Source organism: Apteryx mantelli, chromosome 6 (genome assembly GCF_036417845.1).
Source record: "Apteryx mantelli isolate bAptMan1 chromosome 6, bAptMan1.hap1, whole genome shotgun sequence".
In the NCBI taxonomy this organism is placed as follows: domain Eukaryota; kingdom Metazoa; phylum Chordata; class Aves; order Apterygiformes; family Apterygidae; genus Apteryx; species Apteryx mantelli.
Genome location: NC_089983.1, coordinates 8,428,179 through 8,454,713, shown reverse-complemented (window position 1 = coordinate 8,454,713; position 26,535 = coordinate 8,428,179). Strand labels below are relative to the sequence as shown.

The 26,535-nt window shown below is 41.4% G+C and overlaps 1 protein-coding gene and 1 long non-coding RNA gene across 3 annotated transcripts in view; one reads left to right on the top strand and one right to left on the bottom strand.

Annotated features, from left to right (window-relative positions):
• IQCA1 (IQ motif containing with AAA domain 1) overlaps positions 1 to 26,535 on the top strand; it is a 110,457-nt gene that overhangs the window by 16,554 nt on the left and 67,368 nt on the right. The window contains exons 4-6 of the mRNA XM_067298701.1: positions 1,058 to 1,246; positions 1,947 to 2,018; positions 13,816 to 14,021. Of these exons, the coding sequence (XP_067154802.1) occupies positions 1,058 to 1,246; positions 1,947 to 2,018; positions 13,816 to 14,021 (467 nt within the window). The remainder of the gene's footprint in view (positions 1 to 1,057; positions 1,247 to 1,946; positions 2,019 to 13,815; positions 14,022 to 26,535) is intronic.
• LOC136992340 (uncharacterized) lies at positions 1,080 to 26,088 on the bottom strand. Of its 2 annotated transcripts, none has more exons than XR_010884523.1 (7): positions 26,020 to 26,088; positions 25,405 to 25,560; positions 17,060 to 17,137; positions 10,817 to 11,115; positions 7,596 to 7,664; positions 1,479 to 1,605; positions 1,080 to 1,162 (listed from the first exon to the last, which is right to left on the bottom strand). It is a non-coding gene; the product is annotated as an uncharacterized lncRNA (long non-coding RNA). The 2 variants fall into 2 exon arrangements; XR_010884524.1 differs by having other exon boundaries at positions 1,101 to 1,158.

Here is a 26,535-nt window from a genome sequence, read left to right as displayed (position 1 = left end):
TCGTAGCAAGCAATATATACACTCAGGAAGTCCTGACTGCCTGGTAACAGACCGCTGTATTCTTAAGTGTCTGTGGCAGAGCTGTTACAAGCGATCTAGCATCCGTTAAAGCAGTGTTAGTTCAGCAGAGGTGTCTGCTCTGCAAATCATTTGTCCTTTTCTATTTCTGCTGTAGAAAGCCCTGCTGAAAACATAGTATAGTGAGCTTCTATATATATAGAAGCATCAAATGTGAACTGTCTCCAGTACGGGGATTAATGTCCGGAAAGGACAATAATTCAGCCTTTCCCTGGGGAGGATGAGGAGTTAGCAAGAGCTCTCAGGAGTGAGAAGGAAGAGTCCCTCTCTCCCAGCTGCACTGCTCTAATATATTTTTCCCTAAGCCTCTTCTACCTGCTCTGGGCTGACCAGACCTGGGCTGGCCCAGAATGGCCTGTCCTGTCACTCAGCAAGAGAGCTGGGAGCCCAACAGTACATCCAGAAACCCATCCCTTCTGAAATTAGGGGGAAAATTAAAGGAGCACATTCCATAGCCTGAGGAATTTTCTTTTTTATTGGGCAAAGCCCTGTGGTTCTTTATGCCTTTTTTCCTCAAGTGAATAAAGTTCAGCAGGAAGCATAGGCCATATAGAACCATTTTTGTTTCCCGCTATAGCATCAGGAGTTCCCTGCCGCTCAGGGATGCTGCTCAGACCTGTAGCATCTGTCTCCTCTCCATCTTACATCCACCCTGTGCTAGGTCCAGTCCTGTCATCTAACTGCAGTGCTATAGAAATGACATTGACACATCAGGTTCATTTTCTCCTTAAAGTCCTGAGAAAAAAGTCTCTCTCAAGTTAGCAAACTTTCAAGACGCTCCAGAATAGCACTAAGACACAAAGCTCTCGTTTGTGATAGCGATGTTTTGTCTTAGAAAGTTTCCACAAAAAGTTCATTGGTCATTTCACCTGCTAACCCGGGTAGACTTAAGAAAACACAAATCAGGATTTGAAAACAGTTGTAGATCGTAACTCTAATACTCTTCTGTGTCCATTCACTTTTGGCTGTGCTATTGAAGAAACCTGTCAAGTCCATGGCTTTCGAAGAAGCCATTAAAACGATCCAGGTTGCAGAACGGGCTCGTCAAGGCCGTCTTCGAGCAACATTCATGAAGCAACTCTACCTTGAAGAGAAGAGAGAAAGACAAGCTAAACTTCAGGGCAAGATGAGTCCAAATCCAGATGATGCCGCCACTTGCATTCAAAAGGTGAAACCTGTCTCAGAACAGTAGTTCTGGTAGGACTAAGTAATAATGTTTTGTTCAGGACAGCAGTAGACAGAAACACAGCTCGAGAAACAGTCTAAAAGGATGTCTCTCAGGCTGTTCAGTAAGGTGAAATACATCATTTAAACCACTTAAAATAATGAGACAGAACCGTAGATGTGAGATCAATGGGAACAACCCTGCACTAGCAATGCAGGGTGACTTTATAACCTACATGTTGTTTTTCCATTCCGATTTTTATGACCTCAGTTGTTCTTTCTGGCATCCCCTTGAAATCCAGGGCATCTGAAGGAATTCATGACTTTTACTGTGGTCTCCAGGGAAAGAATTCATCCCAAATCCTGAAAATAATGAGAAGGGGAGATTGCTGCTAAATTCCAAAGAAAGTCCTTACACATAAATAACTTTATGTGAATATTCAGCCTGGTGAGAACAGTACAGTCTAAACACTTTTTGAACCCTGATGGTGCTGTGTTAAGCAGCTGGATATGTCAGTGTGAGGGGACAGCAAACTTCAGAAATTGTTTCAAAAAATGTAGCAGATGGCAACCTGTTAAAGAGTAATAGTTTCAATTGTATATTGTGCCTTTCCTTCCTCTATTTGTTTTTTCCTGTGTCTGCCACAGTAAAGGAAGCTGTAACAAGACCTATTTATCTCATTAGAGTTTTGTTTACAATTCAGATCTGGCGTGGATACATCCAGCGCAAGAAAACAGAGAAAATCAGAGAAGAGGAAATGATATTTCTGGGGATGGTGAGTGATGCTACCTAGAGAATATAAAATACTACAGTCTGTTTGCTCTTCAGACTTCTGTGATTTAACAGAAAATGAGAAATTAATTTCTAAGATTCTTCGTATTTTTAAAGGGGTCTCTGAGGAATACAGAACTAAACTGGAATGATAGATGGCACAGAAGTAGGACAGTTTGTCTTGTGCTGCATGCTCTTGTGCTGTATATACATAGTCCAATGTATATGGCAGATGTGAAAACAGATGGTGTAGAATTTGCCCTGGGCTTTAGGGAATTTGACCCAGGCATGACAGAGCAAGAAAATTGTGTTAATCAGTTTGCAACTCATAATGCCAAGGTACTTGAGCTGCCTTATTCCTGAGGTAGAATTAAAGCAGCGAAGTCTTCTCCTCACACCCCTTTACAAGCCAGTATGGGTGTATGTCTAGAGTAGCAAAAATGGATGATAAAACTGCTGTATAAATGTATTTCTATTTCTGTAAGTGCATATGGAAATAACCAAACTATTCCTCAGAGCATACTGCAAAAGCACAGGGAAGCAAGCAGTTTTCTGTGGTCAGTGAGACTGCATGGGGTGCAAGTAGAATGAAAACACCCCTGCTTACGAGACAGGCAGAAGAAGGAACCTCCTCTTCCTCCTCCTGCAGTCAGGGTAGGTACATCTCCTCCTCCCACCAACCTCTTCCTTCCTAGCAGGAGCCTGAGAAAAGGGACAGACTCTTTACAGATGATGTTTTCTTCCCTCAGCAAGGCATCTTTGGCCCCCACGGCTCTTTTGGTGCCTGCTTCAGGCACTACACGGTTATCAAGCCTTGCAGCTCCCTTCAGCTCCTGCTACAGTGACGCCTCCCTCATGCCGAGTTCTAGTTAAGCCACTTTCTAGAGCTGCTTTACAGAAACATTCATCACTGCTCTGTATTAGGCAGGTCTGTTCATAACTCTGTAGCGTATAGTTGCTAAATGATCATTACTAAAATAATCACGTAATTCAGAATTAAAACATACTTTCTGCTTCTCCTAGGCAGAATTTGAATTATTTTCTTACCCAGAAATGGAACTACACTTAGCTAAGCAATGAGTTTATGAACAATAATTATGCCTACAACATACATATAACATACATGTAACATCATTTAAGAACCACCTTAAAATCTTACCTTTGGAAAAAAAGGAACATGTAAATTGACCTGAGTTATATAAAGTTAAATGCAGAAAACACCTTGTGGATTATAATTTTTCATATCTGCTAGGCATTAACAGTAAACGTGGCCAGCGTATGTAAACAGAGCTTTGGGTGATTCTGCTTCTATTTAAGACAAAGCAAATTCCCAGAGATTTTAACCAGTATAGACCTAAAATGCTGAAAGTTGGGATGTACTGAAAATAAACTAGAAATTATACCTTTTGCACAACAAGGGGTCATTTCCTATCAAATCCCACGACAGTTTTGGCAAGTCTTAAAACTAGAGTCGTAGGGAGGAAATCTAAGTCTGGCATCACTTATTGAAGGGTTCACAGCCAAGCATTCTTTTCCTGGTGGCCGATGGTAGGGGTAACCGATAACTGGGATGTAAACAGCCATCTACTGTATTTTATGGGGAGGAAAATCTATACGATCATAGGGATGAGGGGAATTCAAACCAAACACATATAGTCCAGTCATTTCCTGACCTCCATTTAGGAGCGAGAGAATTGATGTTTGCAACTCTGCACTCAGACTCATTACTCTTTATCAAGTATATAATCAAAGGATGTGGGGGAAAAAGAGATACCTCTAAATAAAAGAAATCTGTTCATCTTTCCAATGTTTTCCTATTCCCCATTCGTGTTTCTCTTGTACTTTTCGTGCCGCGTTCCCTTCCATGGCCTCCAAAGGAAGCAAGTGGCAAGCAGGCATTGGTTCACGCTGATAGATGGGCAGTGAGCTCCAAAGGTCAAGTCCCTTTGATGTATGATCATGTCAGCCTTCTAAAAAATGACCACAGATCTTCATGTGTAAATATGGTGAATTTGCTTTTCTAATGCTGCACGACTTAGATAAATTAGAAGACCTAGCCATCCATTACTCCAAGCCCATCCCAAAGGAGTCTTGACTTTTACTGCAATAAATATAATTTCGCTTATAATTACAGCTATTTTAAAAATGTGTATATAGCTTTGATATCAAGAGTGCTTTGCAAAAGAGCTAATCCGTTTGAAGTTCTGAATAATGATTTGGGGGAAAATTCAGTCATGTCAGTCTAAAATATATGAAAATATGAGCAAAGATAGTCCGGAAATTGCCCAGTCTTTGGCTTAATTCAGTGTGTTCTTCACAGTGTTATTTTCTTTACTGTCTATTTACTGCAGAAAAATTTATCTATGTTTTCTGGAATTTGATTCTATTTCTTCTTTTGCTTGATGACAGAATAGCAGTCTATGTTCCAGAGATTTTTCTTGGCTCCGAAGTAAAACCTCATTATTATTATTATTTATTAAAGCTTAATTGCAGAAACAGCATGATTCCCTCAGCACATGTTTATCTAAATCTCCGATAAATCACAATTTGCAATACTGGCTTAATTTGTGAAAAGAAGCCAGCCTCAGTAAGAACACATATATCTTGATAACTGTATCCTGACCTGTTTCCTGATGTTCCTCATGTTGCTGCCACAATGCTGTTTACTGCCAGTCCTGGCATTAACACCGTAACCAATGTTCCGGTCCTAGGTCTTGTGTTTAAGCCACGGCAACCACACTGATGTTGCAAGAAAACACATTCAGTTGTCTTGAAAACTTGCACTTGTGCTATCCAAAGAAACCTTTATTTCCTTGCTCTGGCTATTTGACAGTTACAAAATAATGAACTATTATTTCGGTTTTTAAGCTGGCACGTTCTTCCTCTTGTCCATTTCTGGCTTCTAAATTTTCTTTCATTAAGCAGCACAGTTAAAGGATGCTCTGACCGTTTCATATTGCACCAGTGCAAACCAACTATCGGCCTGGGTCCATAACTGGATGTGTGAACTGGTTTGTGGTAACTGCTTTGTTTCAGAGACGTACAAAATAGCCCAAGCCCTACTAATGGATCTACACTCTGTTCTTTCACTAACAGACTCTCTGAGCAGGGTAGGCCCCACAGGAAGTTATAATCTCTGAACGCAGGCTACTGAAAAGAGGAAAAAGTTTTATGTTTTGACATAAAACGTTAGGAAAAACAGCTTGCAGTCAAAATAATTTATGGCGGTGCAGGAGGAGCCTAGGAACAAGGAAGACAAAAAGACAAAATCCTCCCCAATTTAGGGACTCGGCCTCATGTTGCAGCTTTGAGGCCAGAGTACTCCAAATGGCCTGGACCTTCCCTCGTTCGTGTTTTCACTTAAGGGGCACAAGTAATCAATCCTCCTGCAGCCAAGCACTCTGCATGTTTAAGCAATTTATAGGACTGAGCCCTGGGTGCTTTGGACATGTACACGTGTAAAGGTCCTCGTCTCACAGGTATATCTATTGGTTTACAGTTATGCAGCTTTGACGCTGCTTTATACCATGATTTCAACCCTTATCCAGAGGAAGTTAGTGGCACAGTACATGCTGATCTTCAGTTTTCTCATGTAGCATTTCCGCTGTTCTTCCTCCGTCCATATCCTTTTCACATGAAAGGATCTATGTGATCTTAAATAAATAACTGTTCTCGCCCTCTTACCTCTTTTAAACATACCCTAATTTAGGCATGTTGTCCTGGGTAATGGTTTTATTTATATCTGAGAAAACAGTCTGCCAAACATTTCTTGTTCTTTGAATTCCTGATAGATATATTTCATTTCATCCAGTCAGAAAAAACGGGTATTTCCCAGAATAGCCTTCTGTGTAAACATTAGAGGCTGTGGCTAAATAAATATTACATGGAATTTAGCACACTGTTAAATCCATAAGTAAGCAAAATACAAAATATTTCTGCAACTCCTGAAAGTGGGCAAAAAAGTTACAGTAGTGGTACACCCCGGGTTTGTTTTTACCAAGCATAAGAGTAAAATGTCCTTTGTTTCACTTACAACCTAGATGATGTTTCCAATGTCAGCACAAATAGCTTTATTTCACCATGCGTACATATAAATCTAAATAGTGATAACTAAGCTAGCCTCTTTTCATTACAATTTTTAAACCTGCTTATTTTCTAAATAGTACGATGCTGGGAAACAAGAAGCCTACTTTCTATTGGGCTTTCATTGGCTAGAGTCACACTAACAATTAAATCACTGCCATTCAGAGTCCAAAACATACTTCCCAGTTTTAGTAATGGTTTGACAGCAAGCCCAGGTATAATAGCTGAAATAAACATAACCACAATTATACAAACCTCTATGGTCATAAATAAAAATGTGTTTGTTCTACTTCAAATTTTGTCTTTCTTTAATCTTTTTAATAAATGTTGCATGTCAATATTTATTTACGTATTATATAAATCCATAAAACAGCCACTTTCAATATTTTTCTAACAAGGCCTCTTACCACAAGTGCTTTGTTTGAATGCATATGACAATTACTTTAATTGGCAAAGCCATTGAAGTGAATCATATAGTAGGGAAGCTTTAATGAATGCAATATATTTTGCTTAGTGGTTCCTTTTTGTGCCTAATTTAGGAATTCAGTCACATAATTGATGTGGCCATCACCATTTGCGTACCGTGGAACCTATATGAACAAATACTTCATCACTCAAGAGAGCTCTTTAAAATATATTCTTCCTGCAGCAAGGCAAAATGCATTGAGAAAACAAGAAAGAAAGAACATAGCTAATTCATAGGCTAAACTTTTAAAGAAAATTCGCATCAAAGTTTAAAGTTCAATGCAATAATAGTCATGAGCAAAGAAATGGACCCCAGTTGCTTAGATTGTGAATCCCTGTATTATTCTGGTAGGGAGTTAGTTGTCTGTGTAGTCCCAATGTAAAAGTGCCACTTTCACTACTGGTAGAAATAAATGACCTTTAAAAACACTTATTTTGCTTAGAAAATAAAGTTCTCCAGAGAAGCAAACTATACTACATTTGAAACTGAGCAACTAAAGCAAAAACCTATACAGCCATGTCTAAAGATTACAATTTTGGATAATACTATTTTTGCAGAACATACACCAAAGACAACCCGTAAAACCATACTGTTTCAGCCATGCTGTTTCAGGTCAAAGAAAAGAAGCTGGCCTGAATTAAGTACCCAGTAATAAAAGCTGCAGTAAATCTACCTTTCAGGCATAATATGAATGTTAGCCTTAAAACATGAAATAAAATGAAATGTATTTATTTCATTGAAATGAAGACTATCTTTCCCTGTAAGTGTAGTCTTAATGGAACAATTGAAGAGCAGTTAGTTCCACAGCATGGGGCATCCTATATGTAGAACTGTAGCCTTAAGCATGTTCAGCCAGCCTGCACACCTCTAAGTGTTTTAAAATGAACAATAAAGCAGTCTGTGTTGGAAAGAGCTGTTGAGCTGACTAAGCAGAAAGGCAGACTTTTTAACCTAGGAAAGAGTGATCTGTGCAACTGAGTTCCTAAAGTCTAAAAGAGAAAGTGTTAAGAGGCTTTCGTCACATCGACTTACCTGGAATGCTTGGGGAATTTCTCCTTCCTTCTACTGACGAGTCTTTCATTTTCATGAAACCTAAATTCTCTTTGGAGGGATGGGGGAGAGGAAATAAAGAGCAGAAGATCAAACAGCTCTCTCATCAGCATACTTGTGACTGATGAGTTGGAATAAAATTCTCTTTTAGACAAATGTCCATTTTGCCTTATTAATTTAAACAAGGATTTTAAAGACAAAGCCCATCAAACATTAGATAAGCATTTTAAGTTAATGGACCATGTAGTCCTATTTTCCCACAAACTCAGGAATCTTCATATTATGTCCTATTTTTACAGCAACATCAATTATTAATATGTATACTTTTGCTGACAGAGGACCACACTAAAAATGTGAGTTTCGTTATCCAGTTCTGGGTCATTAACTGTGAAAAGCTTGTAAATATAATGGTTTATTCACATGGGAAGCCTTCATTAAGATGCATTATTCTACAACTGATGTGGCAGCATTGCATTACCAAGTTCACTGTCTCCATCTAATGTTTGTAATTTGTTTCTAAATGAGTTGCTGTTTGTAGGGCAAGTTAACAAATTTGAATTTCACATGGCCGAAGAAATTTCTTAAAGATGGAAAAATGCTTCTGCCCCCAAGGAAAAGCTATTTATTAGTGCCTTCCTGTAGGATGCCTCCCTTTGATTCAGAACTAGAAACATTAGAGGCACTGAGAGAAATGATGTTAAAAACAAATTGGCTTTTGTCTTCCTTAACGTGCGCATTAAGTATAGATAGCTATAAAAACAGCACTCATCATGCTGTCTCAGTATAACTCTTTAGAGCTCTAGAGCATGCATGTGGGTGCATGCAAAGTTGATCTGCAATACCATAATTCACAGGTTCTGCTGGACCTGTTTGGAACCATCCACTTACAGCGGCCATCTGTCTTGGCTCTCTTTCTGACATTTCTCTGTTTTCTCATGCCTCTTCAGATGACCAAAGCCTTTTCTGGCCACATGCTTTCTTCAAAGCTCTGTTCCTTGACAGGAGAACACAAACCCCACCAAGGCTGTTACATAGACTCCATCTCCCTCGCAAGACCCGAGAGGTCCTGAAAGAGGAATTTAAGTTCCTGGGTTTTGCAGATGTGTCCTCACTACTGAGGCAGGCTTTAGAATAGCTTGAACTTTGAAACTGGTGAACTTAGATGACGTATATTTTTATGACTAGGACAAGAACCCTCTGGTTAAAAGAAAAAGCTTAACATAGTTGCTTTCTTCAATTGCAAAGAAGATGGAAACGCTATTCTCTTAGATTACCCAAGCTATAAAAAACCTTTTTTTTCTTTTAGGGTTTTGTCTCAACCATTTCACACCACCCATTGCACAGGTCCCTTAGCACTCTTTCCCTTCATCAGTTTGAGTCTTTCATTTGAGAAAAGATGAAAAGCATTTTCCGTGAAAACACATCATAAACACACAACAAACAGTAGAGGACTGATAGCTAAAACAATTGTACAATTATATCATTTTTAAACTAATATCATCTGGGTATCCTGTTGTATCTCTTCAAATGGATAGGCCTTCTTCCACTGTTCATAAGTGTCTATTTTTAGGTTATGTTGCTAAATTAACTTCCTCACTCAAATTTTATGTATTTTATCTTCTCATTCCCTAGCTATACTCTGCCAACTGATTCCTCCATCATTCACATCCATAAGTACATTTGAATTTGTTCCCATAGGCCAAGGAAGCAGTTTTTCAGATTGTCTCAATTTTACTTGTTAGCCTGTATACACTTAAGTTCTTTTCATGTTTCCTCCTGTGTCAGCACTTTTTTCCTACAGTTAGTAACCTAAACCGACTGCCTGTTATCTTTTTTCTCTATGGTTCTTCAGTCAGTTTTCATGTCCAGCCAGCTGGAATTTCCTTGGAAAGATCTTGAAACACACCTAGTTCAATTCATTTTTCATTAGCATGACTGCATTGATTTCAAAGTAACAGAACGGAAAGTCAGGCTAGTTGTACATTCACCTGTAATGTTTTATTTAAAATCAAGTATACGTGGCATGATTTTTCACTGCTGTTCAACACTTGTCACCTCTTCCTCCCCCAGAACAGAAGCCAGCTTTCAATTCCTTACATGTGTAGGCCTCCTGGTCTTCACCCAAACAAGGAGCATTACATATGTTCCACATTAGACTGCCATGAATCCTTCAGGACTCATTTATCACAGCCACCTCTGCTCTTCATTTCATGCTCTCCCTCACCCATCTGAGCTGAAGTGCATGATTGCCAAAACTTTGCGCTAGAGGAGGAGCCCCTGTTTGGCAATTGCCTGTTCATTGCTAGGCCAACTTCAAAGGATATCATTTGTTATTAACGTGCATCTCTGTTACTCGTCACAACAGCTTGCCAGCCAGTCCGCCCTGACTCCCGCTCGGATCAAGTGTCTTTTTGTACCTACCATGTCATACTATCTTGTTGGCTCCTTCCCAACACCTACCCTCTTCCCTCTGAACCCGGCTTATCTAGCCTCCTAGGTTTGAGCCAGCTCCACTTTCCCCGCAATCGAAGCAATCAAACAACAGCATATTTCACATCAGCAACAGCCTTTTCCTCCATGTAAATAAACCCTTTTCCACATGAGTAATGACTATCTTAATCTAGAAAATATTAATAACAAGAAAGGAATAGGGTTAGAAGAGAAGACAGTCTAATGAGAGTATAGTCTTATCACCGTTCTCCCTTCTCTTTCATTCCTTTCTTTTGTGAGTTATTGAAGGTGGGTGACTGGTCTCTTCTTGGTAGAAGCAGTACCTGTTTGTTTTAATAGAACAGTCTTCAGAAATGAAAATGGGAAAAATATGAGGGACAAATCAACAGAGCTTCTTTCTTTAAGATGTTCTACAAGGTTATATCTGTACTTCAGTCTTAGGGCTTTGACTGCAGCTCATACACTAACATGAGCAGATTTATTGATAGCTGTATGGAGCTGAGACAGGTAGCTGCACAAATATTTACTCAGGTCCTTGGCTGGATTTTGCAAACTAGGGCATATTCTGTAGCTCTATAACTGTCAGCGTCTGAGCCAGCTGGTTTAGAGCTACCTGGACTGTGTCCACACCAGCTTTATACCTCTGGACTCATGTGGAGACATAATCTGTGTTAGTTCACTAAGAGAGAAGAATTTCCTACTTCTGGCCTTGCTCATGGCCACAAGTTCTTACAAGTTCAGACAGGTCTTACCTTGTCTGGCTTTGGTACTGATGATGAAAGATAGGCTGGTAGCAAATACACAGTGACTGGTAGCTAATCACTGTAGGCTCCCTCAGGAGTCACTGGAGATCAGTTCAGAGGAGGAGCCGAGCAGAGGATGATGGTTCAAGGACGACTAAGTGACTCTATCCCATCTGCACCACCACACTGGCCGTCCTGCTGTCCGTTTTGCTCCAGTCGCACACTCGCTGCTTCCCTTGCAATGGCTCTGGCACTCAGCTGCCTCCTTGGTTGGCTGATTCACCTCATTATGCTGGGAGAGATTTAACCTGAGGTGGGGGGGGAGGAAGGGAAAAAAGATAAAGGGGATTATTTTCCACTTCTTAGAGAGCTGAACTGGTTCACTGCAGGGTCAAGCGAGTCCCAGAGCCTGTGCAAGAGAAGGGAGGAACCCCACATCCAGCAGCAGGGTAGGGGCAGAGGTACTGCTCCCTTCCATTGTCAATAAGCTGTTAATTTGACAAGCTGTCTCATGAAACCTCACCCTTAACCATTCAGGCTCATCCTGCAGAGCTTGTCTTTCTCCCTTGACTGCAGGTAGCCTTCCTCAGCAGGCTGGCCCCAGTAAGCTAATGATAACATTGGGTCTGTCTCACACTGAGCTGCCTCAGGCCAGGACATTCATCCCATCCCCTACTGCCTCACACCCAAAGGAAACGAGAGAGAGGCCTCCTCTGCCTGTTGGGAAGCCTTCAGCATTCACCACCCCTACCTTTGCTCGTGGAAAAACTCTTCCATTCTTTCATGTGTTCCCAGATTTCTTTCCTGCATCACCTTTCTTCTCATATTGCTAACAAAAACTGCTGAAAAACAGTCCTAAATAAAACAAGCCTTCCTCACCTCTTCCCCGGTGAGCATCTAGTTAGAAAATCTAGTAGATTTTCCTCTATGCTGTAATACAGTATCTGTTCACAGACTTGACTGCGGTAACATACGCAGACAGAAAAATCACATTGACCCTGGCTGGCTCATCTGCTCCATAGCAGCACACATATCAGTACCTCTAGATAATAGTACTCTGATGGGAACTCTAAGAAAAGTGGTCTCTTGAGCACTCCTGTAGCGAAGCAGGTAGCTGAGTGTGAAAATGCCTAAGGGAAGCGGATTTTGTTTCTAGATCGTGAACGGGAAACCAGGCCTCGTGGGTTCTCCTCTAGTTTCCGAACAAAGCAGCATTGAGAAAGCGGCATTGTGTCTACTAGAAATAGCTGTTCTGAGGTTCCTTTAACATTAAGAAAGGGGACACTGGTACTATAAGTTGAAATGCAAGTAAATAGTTATTAATAGTAGTTGTGCCATACTTGAAAATAGTTGCTGTTGAAGATTGGAAACACTTGGCTTCTGTGAAAACTGAGAAATTAGTGAAGGCAACATCTCAGGGTGATATACCCAGAAACAGAGCATGTAGAACTGCCTCTCCAAAGCAGACCGCTCTCCTCACTTCCTTCTGAATAGTTTCTCACCGGTGGCCTTGACCGGTTCCTTTTCCACGGTGCGAGTCACAGTGCAGATGCGGGGAAGGCAGTGACTTGCTTTCCTGAATGGGGCCTCTGCGCTTACTTTGGATAGTGTGCAAACCCACGGTGTGTGTTTTGAAACCAAATTTGCTTGGCACTTGTTAGTGATTTTTGGAACCTGGTCCAAGCTTGGAAAAACACCGAATAGCAGATCTTAAATATAAGCTGGCCAAACTTTTGATAGAAGCTTTTTTGTCTTTGCAGGGGTCCTTTAGAATTCCCACTTGGAGCACACTAAAAAATACATCACCAGAGCAAAGAGCATTTCAGATCTCAATTAGTCTGAAATGTGCTGGTTTAGGGACAATTTCTATAGATTCTGATGTTATTTTAACTCAAACTAACAAAGTCCTGGGCTTTTGTTCACATATGCTGCCACCTCTATGTGAGATAGTCACTCACTTTGAAGAGTAAAACACATTGCATTACAAAAATTGATCATCATCTTTTCTCTTTTCCATTCATTCTTCTGTTAATTGATTCTTAAATTCAACATACTTAACATATTGTACAACAGTGCATTTCCCACATATATGGAAAATATATTTTTTCTAGAACTGAAAAATAAGTCAGCGCTAATTTACAAATTAATTTGTAAATATGTTTTTCTCTACCTTACAAGTTAGGAATACTTTATAAAACACTGGGAACATCTTAACTTTATCAGCCATTGTAACCAAGAAAATACAAAGTTTCAGACCACCCATACAGATGATATTTTTCATGCTTCTGTATTCGCATAGCAGAAAGACTTTCATTTTCACCTATCTTAATGTACATATGTAAAATCAATCAGGAAGCAGTATCCATTATTGTAAGGCTTTAAACTGGCCTGTAGGATCTTCTTGCCAAGGTTATCAAATCATGGGAAACTTGGGCAGCTATAATTTTTATTACAGTGTTTAGGGGGTTGTTTATTCTTTTATATATTTATAAATATTTATATATTTTGTTCCTCAAGGGAAGTTGATTTCCTAAAGGAATATGACCAGCTGCAACAAAATACCAGGAAACCACTGACCAAACAGTGCATATAAAAATTAAGTGAACAAATTAAAAACAATACTGGCTAATTAAAAAGTACCAATAGGAAGTCCAAACATTTGAAAATTCAATTAAAAAATCTCTGGCACCCTTCTGACATGGATAAAGTTGGCATTTGCAGAACAGCAGCTTTCTCACCTGTCTCATTGAGATCTCAGGATCCCACGCTGGAAGGGTTGTTTTTGTACATTGCAATGTTGTTAATTAATGCCGAAACACTAACAATAGACCATTGTGTGCGTCCAGGCTTTTTTTTTTTTAAATGAGCACAGGGCTTTTTCATGGCTTCCCGCAAATAAAATCAGGCTTAAGCTCAGACTCACTGTCAGCCTGGCATTCCAGGGTATATTAAGTTTTTGTCATTCATACCTGCTGTTTTGAACAGTCTTCTCCCCTTGACATTTTCAGTGCCCACCTCCTCACTTCCAGACAACCAGCACTTTGCTGCTGCATGCCAGGGAAGTGAACGCCCTGCAAGATGAGGTCCAGGAGAGACATGAGGAGGAGTATCAGAAAGCCTTGGTATATGTCAAAGACAGCCTGAAAGAACTGGAGGGACTCGACATCAAAGAAACTCTCCAGGATCAGATCCGCCAGCATTTCATTGAGTGCCGGTAAGAAAAGATAAACACCTACACCTTAAAAAGTCCATTTGCCCCAGAGAGCCTATTTTGCAACTCTTAGAAAAGCAGCTTCCAGGCTTTTACAGTGGTGGTCCCAATCCCCTTTGCAAGCACCATCTACAGAATTGAATTCCTGAGTGGCAGGACTCCTAATTGGAGAAACTAGCATAGCATGTCACTTCTTACACAGTCCAGCAGGGACCAGAGGTGCTCCTTGAAAGACCGATTGCCAAATCAGGCCCATAGAGATTAAACTGAGGACACGTTCAAATTCCATGTTAGCATGGGTTCTAGCTTTGTAATTATAACAAGAATATTTACAGTTTAGGAACACTAACTTTTTTCCCCTCTCTGAATACATAAAGCTCTAAGATACATAACATGGTCTTCCATGAGGCAGAAGGATAATTATTTGCTAGAGCAAGCATCATCTCACTGGTTACTGCAATGCAGGTTCCTGTTGCTGGTGTTATCCAGCAGCCTATATGAATCTGAAATACGTTCATACTTGAGAGCTGACCTCAAAGACACTCCCTCAAAGGTAACTTTACTTAGTACCGCGGCTGACCTCAGTGAAACACCGTGTCTCAGTAGAGTTAAGCACATACTTTCATGCTTTTAAACCGACTGCTGACACCTGTAGTTGTCTCAGAAAGTTTACTTTAGCTGAAGAAGCTTGAAAGTGGCAATTTTAATATGTAACACCATATCCTAAGGAATATAGACTGCTTACACAATAGGGGTCATTTTTCCAGGATCTAGCCCATGCAGCGGGTTAGTATGTTAAGGTAAAGTGAGAAGCAGGACCTCAAAGTCCCAGGATTTACCAGCCAAGTTTCAGCTACTCTGCAGACGCTCACTTTGTCTGGTTTTATGTATTGAGCTGATTGGTGATGTTGCAGGGCTTGCATTTGTCTTAGGGACCTGTGTCATGTCCATTAATCATTCAGCTGTTTTTTCAGTATACTGGACCTGCCTTCAGGATGCAGTTTCCATTTAGAAACACAAATGCATTCTGATAAAATCCTGCTCTTAAAAGGATGCATGTTCTCATTCCTTGACTACTTTATCTCTAATCAGGTTTTTGTGGCTCTACAATAGCAATTATTCCTGTAAAAAACAAAAACAAGAACAAACCCATAAAAATAGCAGATTAATGGGTTCTCTTCTTTCTCGTAATTTTGCCTCTTATCTAAATTTGAGACTCTAATATATTTTTTACCACATCTAGTTCTCCTTCAAAAAGGATTCCTGGATCTACAAAACCTCAGTTATTATAAAGCACTTCCCCAGTCCCTAAATTAACCCTGTCCTTAGGTAACAGGTCCAGCCTACACAGTTCTTGAGCTGCCATTTCCTGCCTCTTCCCACAACTCCCAGTGTGTTCTGAGGTACAGAAAGATCTTTATTTCCTTTGCTTAATATTACTAGTCTAATAGTAATTCTGTAACACAGGGTAATTGTGTCCTATTAGCTTGACTCCAGAGTGTGAGGAGAACTAGCTGAAATATCATGTGAACCAATAATGACATTTCTTTAGTAGAGAGGAAGCAGTGTGCCAGAGGATAAGGCTATGCCATGAACCTCCTTAAAAAGGGTGGTTATGAGGCATTAAGTCAAACCCATCCCATCAAGGCACGAGCAGAAGAGCAAACCAGAAAGCCCAGTCAATCCGAATGATCGTTTGGAGGATGCTGAAGCCAACGTTCGATCAGGGCAGGCAAAGAGGAATGGCTAAATGGGCTGTTCACCAAAACCCTTGCTACATAATGTATAAGCAAGCTCCATCCCTTAGAAGCTGGTCTGTATGAACTACTCTGAAGACATAAGGGCGGGGGGTGTAAATGCTTAGGCCTTCTTATACAGTAGTCCTCACAAGTGAAAAGACCACCGCATCATTAAATTTAGATCCCGGGGTGTCCACGGGCCCAACTTTAGATGAGACTATTATTTTACAGAACTGTAGACAGGCGTGGTCAGCATTCCAGTATATAAATACGGAGTTAAGCTTAAGTTATAAAGAGTTCTTTAACTACTCTGCAAGTTACCTGATGGCAAAGGGACAGTGACAGGCAACTACAGGCCATAACTTCCTCATCCTGACTTGTTGCAGCCAGAGCAGTGTGTGCGATCATATTCCCTGTTACTCCCTTCTTCTAAATTAGCTGTCCCTCATCATCTCTAAAAATCAGTAAGGCACCTTTCAGCCAAGACTAGACAGCTCTTATTGATAAAAGCCATTCTGGTGATTTAGCAGCGTGACAGATGAAATCCTGCCCCGATGAAGTCAGTGGGAGTGCTGCCATCAGCTGCAGCAAAGCCTGGACATCACCCAGTACTTCAGTTCATTTGGTTGAGTGATGCAGGAGTTCATGGGACAGACAAGTCAGAGCGAGCTGCCTGCCATCTTGCTCTCCATGGGAGGCCTCCGTTTAACTGACCCAAAGAACTTTCCCCACAAACACATTCACTTGCGTCCAAAACAGGTAAAAGAAAAATCAGATTTCTACACGTGGGAAGCATGTGTGTCACAGGGAGCCAAGCGTTCAGCATGGCACGTGCCAAAGGCGCTCTGGAATGCCAGCAGGAGTTGCGTCCTGCCCCCTGCCTGGCTCGCTGAACAGCGGCCCAAATCTGAAGTGTCAAGGTTTACATTAATTATTACCTGCCAGGGTATACTTTGGCTCTCCATTAAGTCTGTCTACAAGATCAACATCTAAATGCAGCTTATAAATTATTCTTTAACTAGGCTTTTTGACAGAGTTTACCATTTTCCATAGTCTATTAAATAAACAGATAGCTAAAAGGGAACAAAGATTCTTTTGAATGAATTTTGCCATATGCGCTAAAAAAATAAACCCAGACTTATGCTTCCCTTCCACACTTTATCCTTCAAGTGGAAAAGGATGTGATCGGAAATACAATTAGCAGGTGTTGTCTTTCAGTACAGCTACTATCAGATTACAAAAACAATGAGCACATATCAAATTTCTCCACTTGTAAGAAGCAGGACTGCTATAAATATTTACCACTTTCTCTGCAGAAGGGAACAGGCATAGCTTCAGTCATTTCAGAATCCAAGACAGCTTCTTATGAAGATAGAAGTTCTAAAAAAGCAAAACAAAGCAAAACCCAAAGGAACAGATTAAATGAAAAAGTTCCAGTTGCTTATAGCAGTCCCTCTGCAGAGAACACAAAATGTTTTTAATATAACTCTCCATATTTCATAACCTTGCTGTCCATCATTCTGTTTATCTCTATTGACTTTTGCAAAGCTGTTCTTATTTGGCTGGCAGATTATTTACATAAAGCTTTCCAGATTCTATTTTGTCTGGTCCCTATGCACCACACTAGAAAAGATTTTTTTGAAAGCTTGAAATAATTTAAAAAAAAAAAAAGCATCATGCCATATACCTATAGACCTCCTTTTTATCAAGATAGCCATATGATTTGTAGAACAGGAATACAAATGCTCAAAAATTAACAGCTGCTATGATTATATACCTCTGAATTAGTCTCGATTTTAGTCACCACTCCCACAGATTCCACCCATTTCATTAATATCAGAGTTTTTTATTAAAATGTGACAATTGCATACTTGCAGTTCTAGTTTCCATTGCCAGTACTATTCCAGAGCAGAGACATTTTTCTCTAATTTCACATATAGGGTTTTGCACTGCATACACAAAAACTGTCATCATTCTCTTCTCCACCCTTTACCCACCGAGAAATACATACCGACAGCCCCCAAATTACAAATCTTCCTTGGATTCATCCCTAAATAGGGAAGGGGAAAAAAAAGCGCATGGGTGGGAAGACCCCATTATATTATATAGAACAATATAGTACTATCTTTGTGTCAGAAAAGTCTTTCTGTACAGAAATCAATACAAAGAATCAGAAATCAAGATGAGGTTTTTATTACTAGAGATAGCCTCCAGAGTCGCAGGGGAGAGCCTGATACACAGGCTTTGCTGTAATGTATCTTATGCCCTCTAGCTGTAACAAATTACGCTCTGAATTTCTTGGAGGATTTATATGCCTCTGCTCAGTGCTCGGGGGAGCATTTCATCAGTGGCATTGCTGACCTAATAACAGGAGATCTAAGTAATAGCAACTTTTATGTACGTTATGTGTTATTCCCACAGATTTGGGGATTGGTTTTCTGGAGGAAGGAGGAGACGAGGAGTAAATGTGCTTTCATAATAGGTTTACACTTTACTGATTAGCTTTGAATGATCTTCTTGCTCTGCCTGCTGACTCGAGTACCATCAGAAAAAGAATCGGCCAAGCTTCATGGCGAGTGAATGAGACTCCTTCTGAAGCAGGGGGTTCCTGCGCTTTATTTATTCATTTTGAACGTTCCCGACAGCCAGCCCAGACTTTGATGCAGAGGAAAGGAGAAAGAAATAGGAAGCGATTGTGTTATATTTTCCCTTTTCACAAGATTGTTTTGTTGAGCTGAGTTTACTGCCAACAGGCTTGTTCACAGGACTCCCTAGGTAGCAGGGGGTGGGGGATGAAGAGGCAAGAGGAAGATGAATGGAGAAAGAGGTTTTGCACTGAAACCTCCACAGAATAGGGAAAGTATTCATTTGTGTCAGGCACTGCCTGTATTGCATTTCACACTCTGTACACGCTGCTCTTTATGAAGTTAATATTAATGTGTGAAAGTTGCCAAGCAATCCGTCAGCAACTGAAGTCTTGCCAACAGGACAGAGACAGATTACACCTTGGCAATGCCAAGCAGTGACACCTCCTCCTCACCCCGTACTACCTCAGCTCTGATCTGGAGGAGCTGTTGCTGTAGGTCCATCCGGACTTCTGATCTTTTTTCAGTCCCGTCTGGCTTGTTGTACATGCCCTCAGCCTGCCAGAAGTGCTTTCAAAGTAAGCTGGGAATATGGAGCACACTCTCTACACGATATGGCAACAGTTTGCAAAGCAGCCGACAGCAAAATTGCTTAATAACCAGTTTTTAGTGCAGTAAATCCACAATGAAAGGCAGTTCTCTCAAAGAGCGAGCTCCAGTCTGGAAATCCGTGGGACACAACCAAAGAGAGACAGTGCCAGCCCCTTAATCACAGTCCTTTCTGTACCATGCCCCATTACTCTTAAATACGCATTTCCTCCTACCCTGCTGCCCCTGCAAGGGCATTTCTCTTGTAGGAACCTACTGTAGAATACCTCTCTGCTGTCTGGGACTTTATATTCAGCACAGACAGGAGCTGCTACCCACAGGAGCTGTTTACAGGTGGGTGATGAACCGCTCTCTTTCGCCTAATCCATATTGTCAGTACATGTTTTCCTTGTCATCGTTAAAGGACTGTCATGCACTTGCAAGCCACTTGTATGTGACATTCCCCTCAGGATCAAAAACTGCCAGCTGGATAGAGAAGCAGCTGTGAGCTCAAAGGAATACACTCCTTTACCCTTTCTTTTACTCTACTCAATACCTCTAAGGGAAGGAAATCAGGATATTCTGCATTCAGGAATAAATAAGGGGCTTTTCTGGTAATTCCACCATATGAGGAAGAGCTGAGCTAAATTAGGAAGAGGGCTATAGCTGCAACAGATAGCTTTCTCCTGTCCTTTTCTGTTCTCTGGAGTTGAATACATCCTCTCCCATCCTCGTACACTTTGTGCACTGAAACCTACACAAACCAAATTCTTTAGGGAATGCCACAAAACAGGCATCTTAGCCTCTTCGAGATCTCTGCAGCCAGTCTGAGTTGCATGTCTTCCCCAAATTGTCTCATTTTGCTCAGGAGAGTGAAGACAAGCTCTGAAATGTGGAAATGAAGCTCTAAAAGAGGATGGCACAAGCTTGAGGTCCTCTTCTGCATAGATACTTGTCTTCCTGCAAAAGTACAGACCAGTAATAGAACCATCTACTGAATATTAGTGGATATAAAACCTTTTATGTTGTTCATCAGGCCTGCAGTTAACACAAAAGCAAGCTCAGAAAAAGCTAATAAAGGTACTCAGAAATAAGAAAGCTAAAAAACCTTTTCCAGGAAGGAGATATTCTTGTTGGTCTCTAAAACAACATCAAGTGATACAGAATTGTTGGCATATTTCACATTGGGACAGAACTTGTCTTTTACAAAGACTCCAAGAAAGGGACAAGAAAAGACAAGGTCTGTTTTCTGTTTCAACAGTTTAATCCCTGTTTTCAGACAGAAGCAAGTAACAACTTCAGATTTTTCAGAGGCAGTATAGTCACTACATCATAATAGTCAGTGCTAGCACAAAATGTTCTCTGCCTGCCTCTCTCCAATGCCAAAAGGTCACGGCTGCAGGAACAGTTTACATTCAGCATCGATCTTCCTGGACATGGCTCAGCCTGCACCCAGATGTTTAACTGTACCTCATGTAGGCATTCAAAGCTAGTCTTAAAATCCAACAGGATCAGCACAACCATGACAGCACAGAGCTCTGGCAGCAAAATCTGCCCAGGACCCTGCATAAGTATTCTGGCAGCTAGTCCATGCTGAGCTCCTTGCTGCAAGCAGCTACACCAATATTTGAATCCAAGCTGACTGGTTTAGAGTACATCTGTGGGAACTAAAATCCTGCCTTTGGGCTCCAGGATAAGGCAACCTCTAAGAGTGATTAATTAACATAATTAGGAGCTGTAAACATTAATGGATAATGTTCAGGCCTTTCCTAACGCATTCTTAAAGCTTCCACTGAGTAGTTATCTACTGACTAATTTTGGCAGACATCTTTAGGGCTGGAGGGAGCAAGAGAAAGGAATGCAAATGCATCACTGGCTCACCAGAGGAGTAGCCAGAACAAATAGCCCACCAGGTTTCTTTGAACAGAGGGAAAATAAGTTATCATAAACAAGAGGAATACTTGTGCAAGGGGGTGCTGTGCAGAGCGCATGCCGAGGATTAAATAGCAAGATATTCTCAGGAACAGGGTGTGTGAAGAAGCCAGAACTGCAGCCCACTATTCTACAATCGTTTGCAATCAACTCTCTAGATTTGACAGCCATTAAAAAACCTTCGGTCCTTTCTTCTTGCTTATGGGGACACCTCTAACCACATTGTCCTCCTTTAGAAGTGTGAACCCCTGTAATTCCAAAGGAGGGACAACTGTTATTAAGTCCATCTGCAGTTAGTCTACTTTATTGGGTGTCCATGGATTTACAGGAGGCAGGGGACACCTCTGGAAGCTTCTGTGCAGTGGCAGAAGTTGCCTACTTCAGTGCACGCTAAAAATTTACGAGTGTGCTGACATTAATGGAGGCGGCTTGATGGCTTTTGGGGGGATCAGCCGGAAGCCCCTGGATTCATATATTTTTCATACTTGGTGAAACACAGATAAATCTTGGTGGCGTGTGTCTGAAGCAGTAAGACCAGTTGAACCCTAGTGTCAGGCCCCCAGAGAGGCATTGATAATATCAATGGTTCTGCTTTCTAAATCATCTCCAACTCTCTTGCTTTCCCATTTTTGTAAGGCTTCTTGAATTCACGCTTCAGTTTATAATGATTGCCAGCTCTATGCAATGATTAAAAACATATGCAAAGGACTGCTGCTGTTCCTTAATATCTTGTTAATTGAACTATCAAAAGTTGAAATAATCAAGGGCTAAAAAGAATATCTTAGGTGCAAGTCAACATTTCTAAGAGTTTTCAGCATAACAGATATCCTCACAAACTATGATTTAGTCAGCAAATGAGCCAACGTTGTGCATAAATAACATCCACCACTAGCTTGTAGAAGATTTCAGACACGCACTTCTAAACTTCTATGCACCAGCTTTCCAAACTGTACTCTCCCCTTCCAGATAGACATTCAGATATCTTAAGTCACAAAGCTATTGGTGATCTTCACTGAGTGACCTCTCCTTTCCCTGATAGTTTGCTTACTGACTTCCTGTTACTGAAAATGGGGTCAAACCCTGATATTATTTAATGCAGGTAAGTCCTTATTCTAAGCAGACCCTCACTGATTTCTATAGAAGGGTTCATGGAGCAAGATGCTGTTCTTTATGAGCAAGTTTATCAAAACCATGGCTGTTGCAAGCGCGTTACAGACAGAAGCACATATTCTTGCTCCCCAAGGACTTGCTTTCCAAGTAGTTCACCACCAGTACAGATAAAGTCTTATCAGTGCCACAGAGCTCAACACCTAGCAGGAGGGCTCCAAACTTAAAACATTTGCAGGCACGTATTTGTCTTTTCATCAGGCATGATTTGCATCGCACACCTCTTGCAATGCATGCATATAAGTTACTGATTAGTGGCATTAAAAGCTCATTCAGATTTGAAGTCACACATTAGCAAAGCCGTAATGAGCATGGTTCTTCTTCAGACCACTCTTCTCCACCTTCCTTCTCAACCTACTTGTTCCTAAAGCACTTTGCCCAGAAAGACTAAGCCCTCTCCCCACCTCATTTCATAGTTCCAGTTTTTTTCTCTGCAATTTTCATCTGTAAACCACTAACCGCTAACTAAGAGTGCAGTTAGTGCAGGAGTGAAATGGATGCAATCAGTGGGGCCAAAGCAGCAACTCTCAGTACGCGCATTTGGTGTTACTGCTACTGTTGGGCAAGGAAAAATTAGAGGCCTTAAAGGACAGTCTTAGCACAAGATAAGGTTGCTCTTTGCCCTGTCATCCTAGTCACTTCTAATGCTATTATTCCAGGCATACCCATCTCCAGCACTCTTACTTAGGATGAATTCCTGGCTTCATTTACTTTTTACTTTTCTATTTGTAGAACCAGATGTTCCAGTGGCAGCGCTGACCATTATAGCAAATTTAGAGTCATTCCCTCTTCTACCTTCCCCAAAAGGCTGAAAGTCACTCACGGATACCCTGCAGTCTGTTGACCACGAGTCTAAACCTCCTGCTTAGCATTAAAGCTCCAGAAAAATGTTTGCTCCTTTATATGCCTACAAATCTGGAAGCAGCTAAAGCAAATAGCATTACTCTGAGCTGGCCCCATTTGCAAACAAGCGAAAGAACTTGCAACTAATTAATTTTTTTTTCCCTAAAGTAGGCATACCCATCTACAGTAATACTTAGGAATTAGAAGCTTAAAAATACTAGACATTACTGACATAGTGCAACAGATCCCCCCCAGTCATTCTCAAGGACACATCCAAACATTAGATTTATTTGTTGTCATAGATACTTACGCAGAGCCAAACACCAGTAAGATTCAGGGCCTCACACTTGCCAGAAGCTTATTAAAATACAGCTCTACATGTTTTAAAGGCTGAACTGGGCTTTTCCTTGGAAATGCTGCAGTAGTGGCCTGGTCAATGGATGTGTCAGGTTAACACTGCCACACTGCCTTTTTTTTTTTTAATCCCTTTCCCATGCAGAGACCCAAGACAGCAGACAGGATTTTTGAAAGCAAGGACAGACAAATGGGGTGTTCAACACTGATACCTGGGGCTGAATTTCACCTCAGACTTCATTTCTGCTCCAGTAATCCCAGTCAGTGCCTACCATGCTTGGCCCAGAGGACTCTGCTCTACCATCTGATCTATTCTTGTGCTCTTTGGGGGCTCAAAAGCGGTTTTGACCAGCATAATGTAGTCCTAATAAATGAGAAAGAAAGAAGGGAAAGAAAACTCACGTGGAAGGAAGGGCCTAGCCCAGCAAGTTTTTGCACTTCACTCTGTGATAGTAAGAGGTATCTTCTCCAACAAGTTAATACAAGGGCAGGTAGAAGAATCAGTTTTCCCTCTTCTCCCTTTCCAACAGCAGAGTGAAAAAGAGGAAATGAAAGTATGCTGGGATACAGAAACAAGGAGCAGGCAGGAAAAAAAGAATCAGGAGTCCCACTGGTGCCCAGGTTGGCAGGGCAGAGAGGCACTGAGGAGCCAGTGGCTGATGGGGAAGAGATATTTAAGAGCGATTCTGGAAACAGAAGGACTAAGACAGCTTACAAGTAGGGAGAACAAAAGTGAACACAGAGCACTGAACAGTGGTTTCCAAACTACAGCCCTTGCTCCGCAGAATGATCTCTTTGGAGAAGCAAGCAGAGGCAGTAATAAAGAAATTTTCACACTTGGCTCTGTAGAATGTGAAGAAGAAAGGAGGCGAGTGGGGGAAAAAGTGTGACATGGACTGATACAAGAATCAGAGCAAAGGGCTGGCAGAAACAGTCACCAGGAGCTGGAGAAGCAGAACCAGAAAAGGAGGGATGAAAGCAGCATGTATCTGACAAAACATAAGTCACCAATTTGAAAAACAGGGACAGTTAGAACCAAAGACTGATGGAAAATGGGAAACATCCAATGCAAAGACAAAAGAATAGTCCCCAAACGCGTATCCCAGCAAGCAAGGTTGGGTAATAATCTATTTTAAAAAAAGACTTAATTGCCTACAGCCCGAAGATCAGGTTTGACTGCGGAGAGGATAAAGGCATGTAAGATCTGGTTGTGAATGTTGCTGTGAATAACAGCCTGTTATTCTTTCTTGCAAGAGAAGAGGGATATATTTAGTTCTGAAATACAGTTGTTTCACTGTTTTCATTGACAGAGGGCTTTTGGAAGATTACATACTGGGGAGCGCAGCGGCAGAGTGTCAGTGGGAAATACGACTGATTGAGGGCATTGCGGTTCCAGCATACCAACGTGTTTATTTAACAAGTTGTTGACAAGTTACCAAAGTGCTGGATTTCACGCAAATTCCACCCTCGGGAGACTTGCATCATCTAAAAATCTAGGGTACCACTGGAAATCAGTGTAACATCTACCACATTGCTGAGAAAGCTTCCACTTTGGTCTCATTTCTAATTGCCCTCCCTTGCCTGCGCCTTGGATAAAACATCTCCTCTCTTTTTCGAGCCAAATGTCAAAATACACAACTAGACTCAAACTCAGCTGCCTTAAGATACCACTAGGAATGAAAACACAGCTTCAGTAAAAATGAGCAGGTACTTAGGTGGTTAATAAAATACCTAGAGGCATTTACAAAGAATAAGAAAGAGCTTATGCCCAAATTCCGGCAGGGTTAAGCAGCAGTGGTGGGGAGGAGAAGGGGGAAGGACACGGGAGGCAGAAGCAGGTTGTCCTGTGAGCCTCTAGCCCTGTTCTGAAGTTGCTGATGTACACTCCGGGTGAGAGCGATGCACTGACTGCAGTCCCAGGGTTGGTAAGCGCATCAAGGACACGCCACGACAAGACATCTTTTCTCCTCTGAACAGCCGATTTCCCTCGAGAGCACCCAAATGCCCCTTTGCTACATCAACAGCGTGCTGCGGGGTTTGGCAAGCACATAGGTAAACTCTACCCAGTACAAAGTTAGTATTAACATTAGCCCATCCAAATCCCATATTCGGACTGAATCTCAACTTAACACTGGAAAGGTTTGAAGATAGTATTTCTGTGGGTGTAACATGACTTGCCTGAAACCTGAGTCTCATCCACTCCTTCCAGAATCAATATGTTTCAGTTTTACTGAGAATTTCAGTGTGGGGGAGATTAGTCAGACTCCATCAAGCAGGTTGTTTTTATTATCCAGGTCAGAGTCCATGGCTTTTAAGTCATGCTGCATTTCAGTCCTGTGCAGATACAAGAGAAAATCTAATTATTTGTAGTAATTTACTTTAAACACACCCAGTTATTAGCATTCACAAACCAGCTATGTTTTGTCTGCCGTGTCGAGCATCCTTCGGACTTAGGCAGCTGCACTATTAAGAGTTCCCATCCTGGGCTGAATAAGGGAGATTTAACAACGCATGCAAGAGGGTTGCCAGATCTTGCTAGGCTCTGCTTATACAAAGTATGGGATCAGCATAGCCCCGTTTAGTAATACGCCAAACAGAACATAACGGATTGTTTCACTTAGGCGAAGAGCAAATAAACGCAGACGACCAGCATCAGTACTTACTGCAATATTTACGTAATGTGAGCAAACTGCATCACCCCTAACTAAAACCTGTTCAAACATTCCTCTCTCTCTCTCCTCTTAATGCCTAACTGACACAGTAATCCTTTAGCGGCTTGGAAAGGAAGCTTACCTTCTTATTTTCTATTCCCCGTCTCACGTGGGGACTGGCTAAGTCCTGCAGATTTTTCTGAAAAGCGTCTAATCCAGCAACTAATTTTGAAGGTATTGCGGGACTGTAAGATACAGCCTGCAGTGTGTGTAGCTGCAGGAGTCCTTAAAGTATTCCAAGTCAAAATACAATTGCTCTGAGGGAGCAAATTCCAGAGCCGGAGCTCTGCCATCTTTCATATTGCATACATGTGCTTCCCATCATTGGCTCAGCTCTGATGGCTGCTGCAGAGGGGGTAAAGCCTGTGCCCAAAATATCACTTCACCCTCTTCTGGGAAATCACACATAATGCACCAGTTTAGGCTTCATGTATTGCAAGGTTTGCAATTGTGGGAGGCCTGGGAACCAGTGGGAGAAGCTCATGGCAGACTCCCCCACATGCGTGCCTGTATTTCTTTCCTTTCCAAACCTAGCCGCTACATTTTTCTCCCAGGGTAACTCTGCTTTCCCATAATGAGGGCATTCCCGAGACCCGAT